An 11,047-nucleotide genomic window follows, 5' to 3' on the forward strand; every position below is an offset into this window, starting at 1 on the left:
TCTCTCTCTGTCTCTCTCTCTCTCTCTCTCTCTCTCTCTCTGTCTCTCTCTCTCTCTCTCTCTCTCTCTCTCTCTCTCTCTCTCTCTCTCTCTCTCTCTCTCTCTCTCTCTCTCTCTCTCTCTCTCTCTCTCTCTCTCTCTCTCTCTCTCTCTCTCTCTCTCTCTCTCTCTCTCTCTCTCTCTCTCTCTCTCTCTCTCTCTATTTATCTATCTACACATACATACATTATACCCACATACATATGTGTATTTCCCTTCTTTCCCCCTACCTTACCAAATTTGGTTTAATTGCCAAGTCCCATCGATTATGCCATAATGATGTCTCCCATGTGAATGTCTTCCCTTTCCATTTCTATTGTGACCACATGCTTCAAACCTGTATTATTTTTTCCTAGATCTCATTAACCCCTTTTTGGATTTCTTTGAGGATAATGTTCCCATTTTCTAATCCACATAGTCCTGCAGGATGAACTTTTTTGAATGTATAGTTACAATTATGGGTAGTGCTTCAATATGTTCAGTGTCTTCCCATGATCTACTAAATTGTGCCCCTACTTCATAACATGGTATTCAAGACTCTCATGATCTAATATCAATTTATCTTTTCAGCTGTATTGTACATTATTCTTTTTCACACACACTATGATCTTGCTCCATACATGAACTGTATCATTATACAAAATCACATTATTCACCTTTTTCCTATATTTGAGCCATACTACTTCCTTTAAATGGAATTTCTTGATAAATAAAAATTATGATCATTTGAAACTATGATGGTTTGTTCTGGGGAAGCTGAAAAAAGGAGCAAAATAAACAGATACATACCCTCTACAAATACATACCATTATCTATCCTTAAATGATCATTGAAATGCCAACTCTTGCTTGAAAATTTCCCTCAATTTTCCAATCCCCAAATTCCAATCCTTTCTTCAGACTCCTATAGCCTGTGATTTATTTATCTTCTCATATTAATCTCCTTATAGCCTTCTGCTCATATAAGGGTACAATTTATTGGGTAAATCAATCAAATTACCTCACTCCACAAAGAAAAGATCACAAAACAGAATACTATGATACCTTAATGTAGCAGCAAGCACCCCGGCATCCTCAGGGTTTGCTGCCACCACAGGTTCTTGGATCTGCTTCGTTAAAGGAAAGCAACTCAAAATGGTTTAACAAGCTTACTTTAATCAGTCAGACATATATCGTTTACCTTGTTCAGGGGAAAAAGGTCAGCACCCCGAACTTCAAAGTATACAGGCAGAATTATCAAGACAGAAACAAATCAAGTAGACAGCTTACCAAACTGTCCAACCATTACATCCATACCCAGTCAACATCTGGGTTTCCACACTGGGTTTTTCAAAGCCGGGAGGGCTCAGGACAACAGCTTCCCAGAATCCATATCAAATCACAGAACACTTCTCAAAGTGAGCCCCCAAAACAAAGCTATATATCAGGGCTTATATAGCCTTCTCCTGGCTCAGAGAATGTAACAACCTTATTGACTCACTGGCCAATCAAGAAGTATCTATTGAAAAACAAGCCTCCCACCCCAGGCTTCAGGTGCACTTTAGCCTAGGGGCAGGGAAGATCTTCCAAATCTGCATTCTCATTACACTTAATCAGGTATCTTTTCCTATCAATATCTTCACAGTTCTACAAAGATGCTATACTATGCCTACATGGAACTTTCTGAGCACCCTTCAAAAGGGAGAAAAAGATAGTGGGGACACACATTTGTTGGGTGCATATACTATGCATATTAGAAACAAGACCACTCAAACCACCCAAGGCAACCCTAGAGCCCGAAGAGGTCATAGTCACCTGTCATCATTTTAGACAGTTACCTGAGAGCATGTACTTATAATTATCCACAATTCATATCTCTCAAGATTCTAATTTCCTTGAGGTAGGAATCATGAATATATAGTTTATGCACACACATATCTTTAGGACACACAGTACTTATCTCAAATTCTGAAGATAGTTGTATTCAATAAATGTTTCTTTCATTAAGTAATATTAAGACTTCTTATATTGGTGGTAAGAGAGAACCATCTGCTTTGTTAAATATATCTGTATGGTTTCCTAAGAGAGGCTGTGATAGCTATAGCTTGAACTCACTGTATCTCTTTCGCTGTTACAGGTTATGTCTCTCTTTGTGCGTCCCTCTTGTGATTGACTTCCATTTACCTGAAGATATTGTTCATTCTATAATGAAAGTATCATGCCAAAACTTCCCATATGAAAATCAGTAAAAGAAATCAAGGAATTTAGATTTTTGTACACAAGTGCACACACTGTGTTTATACAGTACCACAGTACTACATTTTGGCAACTTTCAATACAGACAGTCAAAATGAATAATTAACCTGTATAACTAAAGATTATCTTTTATAAAACAAATTCTATTTAATATATGGAGCAAGCAAGTTTTACTTCATATGGGAACTTATTTGAGTGACGAGGGGATACATTTTGTTGCAAAAGGAAGATAAGCACTTGTTGTACAATGATTAGCTTCCCTACTAAAAGTTATAGGACATAATACCCATGTGCCATACTATCCAAACAAACTTCTGACTGCAAAGAGATATCAGTATCCACAGATATTGCAAGAAAGAAAATGCAATGGATACTTGCAAATAACTAAATTGAGGATTTAACTTTGTGTTGGCATTCATATATGCGTGTATATGCATATATATGCACATATATGTATAAATATATACACAACTATATTAAATATATATGTATACACTATACACACACACACACACACATACAAACATAACTTAAGTAATCTACCCTCTGTTTAAAGTTGAGGTGATCAAGGGTGATCAAATCTCATTTGGTCAAAAGAAATATTCTTTTTTTTCCATATATGTCATATGATGGCTCAGGCAATTGCCTAGAAATATTTTTAAATCATTTATCAGATATTTTCCACATACTCTCAATGCAGTTTGAACTACTTTCAAACATTCCTATGTATATGCTTTACTTATCATATGAAAATTTTCTTGTTTTAATAGTTTTCTAGTGCTTTTCCCAGAAAAGGAAATTAGTGCTCATTTGTGTAATGAATGAATAAAAACTGCTCTACATAGACCTGATTCTCACTCCTGTCTTCTTGCTTATACAAATTTATAAATTGTCATTACTCTTTACTTTGCTATCACAGATTCCCCAAGCTTCTGTCAAAAATTTCCCCTCACATTTGAAGTATTTCTTGATCTCCCATGTTATTATGAGTCTCTTTCGAAATTCCTTGATTTGTCATATTTACTTAAATGTGTACATCTTATATCTTCCTAACTGCAGTAGATTGTAAGCATGAGTCATTTTAGTTGTCTGCTTTTATACCTAACACATAATATAAATTCACAGCATTTAACAAATGTTTCTTGAATTGCATTCTCATTAAAAAGTTTTTGAAGCCCCAGGAATATGTTTCCACAAATAAAATGCTATTATTTTGTCAAAGGACAAATGGACTAATTATGTATCTGATTTCCATTTAGTTCAACTTGTCTTGAGCATTTGAGGCTATAAATTGGTAGGTGACTTAAGGTTGTGGTTTTGTTGGTTCTGTATAGAAAATCTTGCATAAAAATATGATTAATATTAAGAGAACAGGGTAAAATGCAAACATTTTAGCCTACCACTTAAAGTCATTCACAACATGATGTCCATCTTACTTTTCCATTATTTTCACCTACACATTATATATTGCAACTGCATAAAGTCTGCCATCTTTATCTCTGCATTTATGTAGTCTATCCTCATAGTTAAACTAACAGAAACATAGGATCATAAATATAGAGCATGAAGAGACCTAAGATGTTAACTTAGACATAGAGAGGATACATCACTTGCCTGAGTCATGTAAGTAATATGTGGTCGAATCAGGTCTTCAAACCCAGGACTTCCAACTCCACATGCATCTCTTTCCACGGAACCATGCTACTTTATTCATTCCTTTAAAATAGTCAGTGAAATTATTTTTTTTCTTCTGTCAATGTTCAGCTTAGGATCTCTTTACTCCAGAGTCTACCCTGATCCCTAAAATTGGAAATGTTCTTTTCCTCAACAAATTTTCCCAGGGATTTTTTTTCTCTATTTCTCCTGTACATCATCATATGCTATAACTGGCATAAATTTTGTATGTTACTTGGATTACTGTAAATTCATCCTCATGGAAAGAAAAATGTCTTTTTCTCCTTTGTTGCCCTATTGCCTTAATGGCATGTAACTTTCCCTTAATATGTGCATGTTAAATTGTAGATATTACATTACCAAGGAAAATAACACTCAAATGTAATTGTGTAGCTAAAAAGCACCATGTAGTTTAAGGTAAAGAAATTCTTTTTTTTAACACACTCTCAAAAATCTGCTATTTAAGAAAAGAGCCTTAAATTACTTGCCCCAAAGATTTACCTCTCATTTGATTTATGCTACAGAAAATACAAAGGAACTCTTTCATAAACTAATGTTGGAAAACTAGATTAATGCCTAGGTTATCAGTGCACTATATTATACAAGACCTCTATGGTTTTTACTGCAGATGTGATAGCTTGAAAAACAGTATTTTAACCCTGATTGTGTGATTGTATGTGTGTGTGTGTGTGTGTGTGTGTGTGTGTGTGTACACACATAGTGGAATTATACACATTAAACCTGATCATGATCTGATACATATACTTTCTAAAATAAGTACCAACCATAAATTATTGGAAAAAATGGCAAATGATGTCCTCCCCCCATTTTTTGCTGTATGCCTTTGGATATGGATGCTTCTATAAACTTCTCAATTGGTCATTTTCATTCACCTTTAACTTGTAGGAAATTGTTGAATTATATCTCTGTAGGTGGATAAAATTCATTTTTAAAATAAAAGCTTCTTGTAGGAATTATAAATAACATATATATCTCACTCTGAGATTTGAGAAGTTCTTTACAAAGACTAACTAATTTTATCCTATTAACCCTGGCAGGTAGATGCCTTTATTATCCCTATTTTATAGATGAAGAATCTGATGCAAACAAAAGTTGAATGACTTGCCCCGGGTCACACAGCTAGCAAATATCTAGATGTGAATTAATGTCTCTGTAACTTTAGGTCTCTACAAATTGCACCATCCAACTGTCTCAAATTGGTTAACCTAATTTAACAAAGGCCTTGCTGGACCTTTCTGAAAATGAAGGCTTCTGAAGAATATATAACCCTCCAAAGTATCCAATTACAGCAGAAGACTCAGCATAGTAGAAGGAAGAAAGCACTGGATTCAAAGGATATGGATTCAAGTTGCTACTCTCCTACTTAGTACTTGGGTGACATTGGTCAAGCTAATTAGCTCCTCTGAGTCTCAGAATGTTCTCCTGAAATGAAATTTGGACTAGGATACTAATGCCCTTTTAAACTCTATATTAATGATGTTATTACACTTCTGGAATAAATTAATGAAAGCATTTTGAAACTTGAGAAATGAATGAAAATGTTCTGATGAAGTTGAAATGAACTATCTGATTTTCTTTAGTTCATATTATATTAAAAAATCACTTTGGATATATAATTGATTTCAAAGTATTTGATACTAAATAAAATTGTTATTTATCAATTTCTAACAAGTTTTATTGTTTTTAGACTTAATAAAATTGCATTTCTTGTGCTTATGCTATTTTCCAGTAGGAGAATATATTCTAATACCCACTGATGTTGCTGAGCTATTTGTAAATGTTAGTCAATATCAACTCATTTAAAGCAATGAGCCGCAGCTTCCCTGGAGGAAGACACCTTCTGAGCTGACAATTTTGTTTCACAAGGATGCTTTAGATTCCAAGTCTGCATGGATATTACATTTATGGACATAAGGCCACCAATCTAAAGAGCTGAGAAATGTTCACATACTCTGTCAGGGTGGTTGACCATTACTTAACATTGTATCACTGCAAATAGACTTTTGATGCTATGTTTTGAAAAAAAAAAGGATTATTTTGCAGAATTAGATCTCATATTACATTTTAAAAACACTTTTTCAAATGGCCTTGTTTTATAGATGTAAAATCTAATGCATTTTTTCCTGTAATTGATATACACTTTATGAAACTTTCAAAACTATGTTAGTAATTCACATTTTTACAAAAGTAGAAATTTTTAGGACTCCTCATCAATGGATAACTATGCTCTTAGCGTGGGGTGGAGGTTCTACTTATTAATATCAATCCACAGGTTGAGAATAGGTTATACATGAATGTACTCCATGTATCACAAGAGGCACTACAAGGGTTAACCATGTTGATCTGGTCTTTTGTTGATTTTTGCTTACTCAATAGTTTACTCTGACCTGAAAAGAACAGTCTAGGTTTATTTTTAAAAGCTATTAAAATAGCACATGAGTACAATATACACTTTCTCCCAAAAGTCACAATATAAAACTTTTATAGTTTAATAAGCAACTAGGCTACAATTTTATGGATACTCTGTGTGCATGTGCTTGTACACACATAGAATATATATTTGGTTGGCATAGCCAATCTCTTCTCTCTTTAACTCTGTGAAAGTCTTAACTATGCAATATTAACAAACTGTCAAAACAGAATGATCAAACATAAGGGTTATTTTAATTGTTATTCTGCATAAGGACATGTTAAAAATTTTGGCAAAAAGTTACACACAAACAAGAGGTCTGTCACATTACACTTCTGAAGAAATCAGTGAGTCATGCTCTTGTGAATATAACATCTTGTGTTCACATGAGCATAAATTTGAATGGTCCCGAGTTTGCAGACTTGAAATGTTTTTCTCCCTCTCCACACTGAATTTGATACTAAATCATCCATCTCCCTAATCTGATCTTAAGAATATTTATAGAAATATGTTTTTTTTTTAAATAACTGATCGCCCCTACATGCTGAATTCCCAGCTCAGAGAAGAAAAGGATATGGGTGAGGAAGATTATGGCTGGTTAACTCACCCCCAGGATTAGCATAGTACATACTACAAGTGCTAAAGCTGGCTTCAACAGGCCCATGCAAATAGGGACAGAGCTATGCTCAGTTAAAATTACAAAATGGATTATAAACAGCAAAGGGTTTGCATTTTGCATAAAAATTTAAATGATGCATTGAAATACAAGGGATTTGCAGAGGAGGTAGAGCAGAAACAGGGCATGTTACAGCCAGCAGAAATATTCTTGAAAATTTCCTACTCAAAAAAACATGAACTTGCCATTTCATGGCAGTTCTAATTTTAATTAAAACAAAGCTCTTTAATTAAGCCTTGAAGATGCTGTTAAGGGCCTTTAGGAAAACTCTGTCCTTGATAGAGCCTCCCTAGGTAATCCACTTCAAGGGACAATGAAGTCCATCTCTTTAAAGCACCAGAAGAGATGCTTTATCCCTGCTTTCTGCAGTTTCTCACAGCCAGCCAGCTAAAATACAGCTTGCCATAGAACACAAACAGGAAAGCAAAGGACTGCCAGCTTCTTTGCTGGCTCTTTTTTCATAGAGTTAGATACATTTTTTAATGCTAAAAAGTTTGCCTGAATTACAAAAAAACAAACAAACACAAAGTAATATTCTGGGGAGAAAAAGGGGATAGGGTGGTGTTCTGCATCCCTCCTCCTCCTACACTAGTAAAGAAAGAATAATAGACTACAGGCATAGAGAGCCTGTTCAAGTATCCTTAAAATAAAACAATCACCAACCACTTCTTTTCCAGAAACTTGTTAACCATAGCTCTTCTGGGATTTAATTTTTTTTAAATTAAAATAAAGCCAAGTTGATACTTAAGCATCTTAACATAAATGAATGCTATGGTAGGAATGTCTGTTGGGAACCAGAAGGAGAATCGAAAAGGTTAACTGTATTCTCTCTTGGATTTTTTTACCCTGAAGTGTTCTATTTACCTCTATTTACAATATACTTATGTCTCCCTATTTCCTGCCCTCTTTTTACATTTTATTTTATTATTTTTTAAATGAAGCTATAGATGCTGGTGAGGCAATTAAGGAAAGATTAACCAACATTACATACTGTTCAACAAGCCCAATCTGGCTTCTCTCCATTTCCCACATTCTTTGGAAGAATAAAGGGAGAAGAATATGAAAAGAAAGAGGGGATTTGAAGCCATTATTATTTTAACCTATCTGAAAAAGTCTTTATGCAATCAGGGGCTATTATTTCAGGAGACAGTGAGAAAGGGGCAAAAGATTCACGTTGCTAAGGAAACATGTTGAAGCTGACATTCCTACATAAATTTCCATTTATATTGGAGAGAAGAAAGAAAAGGTATTTTCTTCCAAAGTTTGTTTGGATACCATGTTACTTAATGTAGACTTTTTAAAGAACCAATCTGTGTCTTCAGATCTAAACAAGCAACCTCCAACCAAATGAAGGCACTATATATTGTCCTCCTGCCAGCCCACGAATTAAACCACCAGCAGGAAATTGTTAGTATTTATTTTGAATATATATTTTCTGGGCCTCTGGTGAAAAAGAAAGACGTAGGCAAGACACTCGACCAATTAAAACTACTTTCTTATATGGCAAGGAAATGAGGACAAAAACAAATCCCAGGGACTTCGTTTTTAGTCCTGGTGTGAGTTTGGCTATGACTTGCCAACATGTCTGGGGAAGATTCACAAGTTGTCTGAAGAAAACCTAAACTAACCCACGAATAATGAAATGTAACGAGTTTCATCCCATGTCAGTATTTAGTGTCCAAAGTTTTAGTTCTTTAATAGTAAAATCCATTTTGACTATACTCCTTCTTAGGGCTAAAACCGACAAAGAATCCAGAATGGTAACGATAGTATAGCAAAACCAAAGTAGGAGGGGGTTAAGGAGTCCGGCAGCCGGTGGCAGAGAGAATACTCACCAGCCTCGGAGTAGGGGGGCCAGTAGGGAGGCTTGGAGAAGGTGGTGGGAAACTAAAGAGTGGGTGGAGGCGCGCATTGGTGGGTGTGGAGGCGTGGAAGCAAGAGTTCCCAAGGCAGAGAGGTGTATTTGCTTAGGACTGGAAGAGAGGGTGAGCCACTGACTCTTGCTCTCCTCTCTCCCACCCCTACCCCATAAAGAAACCTGTTCATTGCAACCTAAACATAAAACTGGCAAAAGAAGTCATCTAGGAGCAGTTCACCCTGGAGAAATAAAGATTATTTTTTAGGGATGATGGGCGGAGGGTAGAGAAAGGAAAGGAGAAAAGAAGATGGGGATCCAGAAAGATCACTGTGGCACCAAGAAAGGAAATTCAAACCATTCACTAACCACTATTATCCCTCCAAAGCTTCAGTAATAAAACCTTCAAGAAAAACTGGGCTGAAAAAACCCAGAGTAGAGTTGGATACCGAGAGAGAAAAAAAAAATAAATTCAGAAAAAAAAATACTCTCTCACAGAGTAAGAATGGGGGGGGAGTGGGACACAGGATCTAGGAAGACCATTGGGGGGGGGGGGGGTTGTTTTGCTTTCCCACCTTTTAAAAATGGGAGCAGGGAAGGCGTTATGTTTTTGCAAACCTCCACATGGTCCTTGCTGCAAATTATACCAATTACAGAAAATAACATGTGTTACTTGTGAGCTAGAGGAATGGCTAAATGAACAGAGCAGGGAGAAATGGGGCGGGGAGGGGAGGAGGCGTGCTAGAAGAGAGCTTAGTAGGAAGGGTTCTGGTCCAGGGCCTGGGGTGAAAAAGGCGTTTGGTATGTGCCTAGGAAGAAACCTGAGACCGAGGGCTTGAATTGGGAAGGGGTTGCAGACACTAGTTGGGAGAATCAAACGGGAGCCAGCAGGGGGCAAGTTAGCCTGCGAGAAACGAGATACCATTTGGGGAAAAGGGGGTTAGGCGGGGGCAGGACTTCTCGGCTAACAGAAGTAGGAGAGGGAGCCTATGCGCTGTGGCTTAGGGACAGCTAGGAGCACAGGGAGGAAGAGGTACATTACAGAAGAGCTCTCACCGCTGCTCAGAGTGGATTCGCAGTGCCAGATGTCTACGTTGGCGGGTTTCCGGCAGCACTCCCACAGGGACAGGTAATATTGATGATCCGCTGTGACCCAGGCCGGGCTCAGTACCGCTCCCAGATCCAGACACAGGGCCAGGAAGATGCATACCAGCCCCACTAGCTTCAGCGGGGTCAACACCGATACACGCACCTCCTCCATCCCGCTGCCAGCTGAAGCCATGCCCAGGGGAGCCTCAACCAGATCTGGCCCCCAGCAACTCTGGCCCCCTCTGGGGTTAGGAAACGATGCAACACCGCTTCCCGAGAGATGTAAGGCGAAAACACGCACAAAATAAAATAAAATAAAACTCCACTAAAAATAACTATAAAAATAATAAGCCAATCCTGTAAGAGTTACAATCCTGTAAGAGTTCCTGCCTCCCTTACCCCACCCCCCAATTCTGGCGGATTGGTTGGGAAGAACGGTCAGGAATGCAGCAGCTGTGAAAGGTGATAAAAGGTGGAGAACTGTCCTTTTGCGTCTATTCCAGGTGTTGCAGACGGAAGGCAACCGCAGCATCGGCAGCTCCGAGCTTTGGCTGCCCAGTTCCCCAGCGCTTAGCTCTCTTGCTTTCTCACTGTGTGCAGTGCCCAGTTTCCAGCTCTGCCCAGCTCACTCACTCCTCCCATCTCCCCTCCTCCTGTCTGCAGGGAGGCGGGGAGGAAAAAAAGGAGGGAGATAGGGAGGAAAGGGCGGCAGCGTCACTGTCCAGGCTTTGCCAAGGATAGATTAGAGAAAGGCAGATAACTCTGTCGCCCCCCAACCTGGCAAGCAAAGCAACAGCCGGAGGGGTGGGGTCCCGGACACAAACTCTTTCTCTCTTACTGGACTCCTTACTGAGCTGTTACTGGACAACTCCTAGAAGATTCATTGCCCATCCCCCACGAACCCTTTACTTTCTGTCACCTCGCCCTCCCCCAAACCATGTCATGTGGTTTTTCTTTTTATAGCAAGGAAGGAGGGGTCCTTTTCTAGAAGGCGTCAGATTTTTAACTCCTCCTATCCGCAGCTGTTGCTGCCAAGAGATTTATCAGTT

At 38.0% G+C, this 11,047-nt stretch overlaps 1 protein-coding gene across 1 annotated transcript in view; it reads right to left on the minus strand.

The window, feature by feature from the left end:
• The window catches only part of TMEM47 (transmembrane protein 47), a 41,418-nt gene extending 30,692 nt beyond the window's left edge, over positions 1–10,726 (minus strand). The window contains exon 1 of the mRNA XM_069063837.1: positions 9,966–10,726. Within this exon, the coding sequence (XP_068919938.1) occupies positions 9,966–10,191 (226 nt within the window). The 5' untranslated portion in view covers positions 10,192–10,726. The remainder of the gene's footprint in view (positions 1–9,965) is intronic.
• Between the last annotated feature and the right edge of the window lie 321 nt (positions 10,727–11,047).

This window comes from Petaurus breviceps, unplaced genomic scaffold, assembly GCF_028583685.1.
Source record: "Petaurus breviceps papuanus isolate PSGF00001 unplaced genomic scaffold, PetGlider_PUasm1.0 90603, whole genome shotgun sequence".
Lineage (NCBI taxonomy): Eukaryota > Metazoa > Chordata > Mammalia > Diprotodontia > Petauridae > Petaurus > Petaurus breviceps.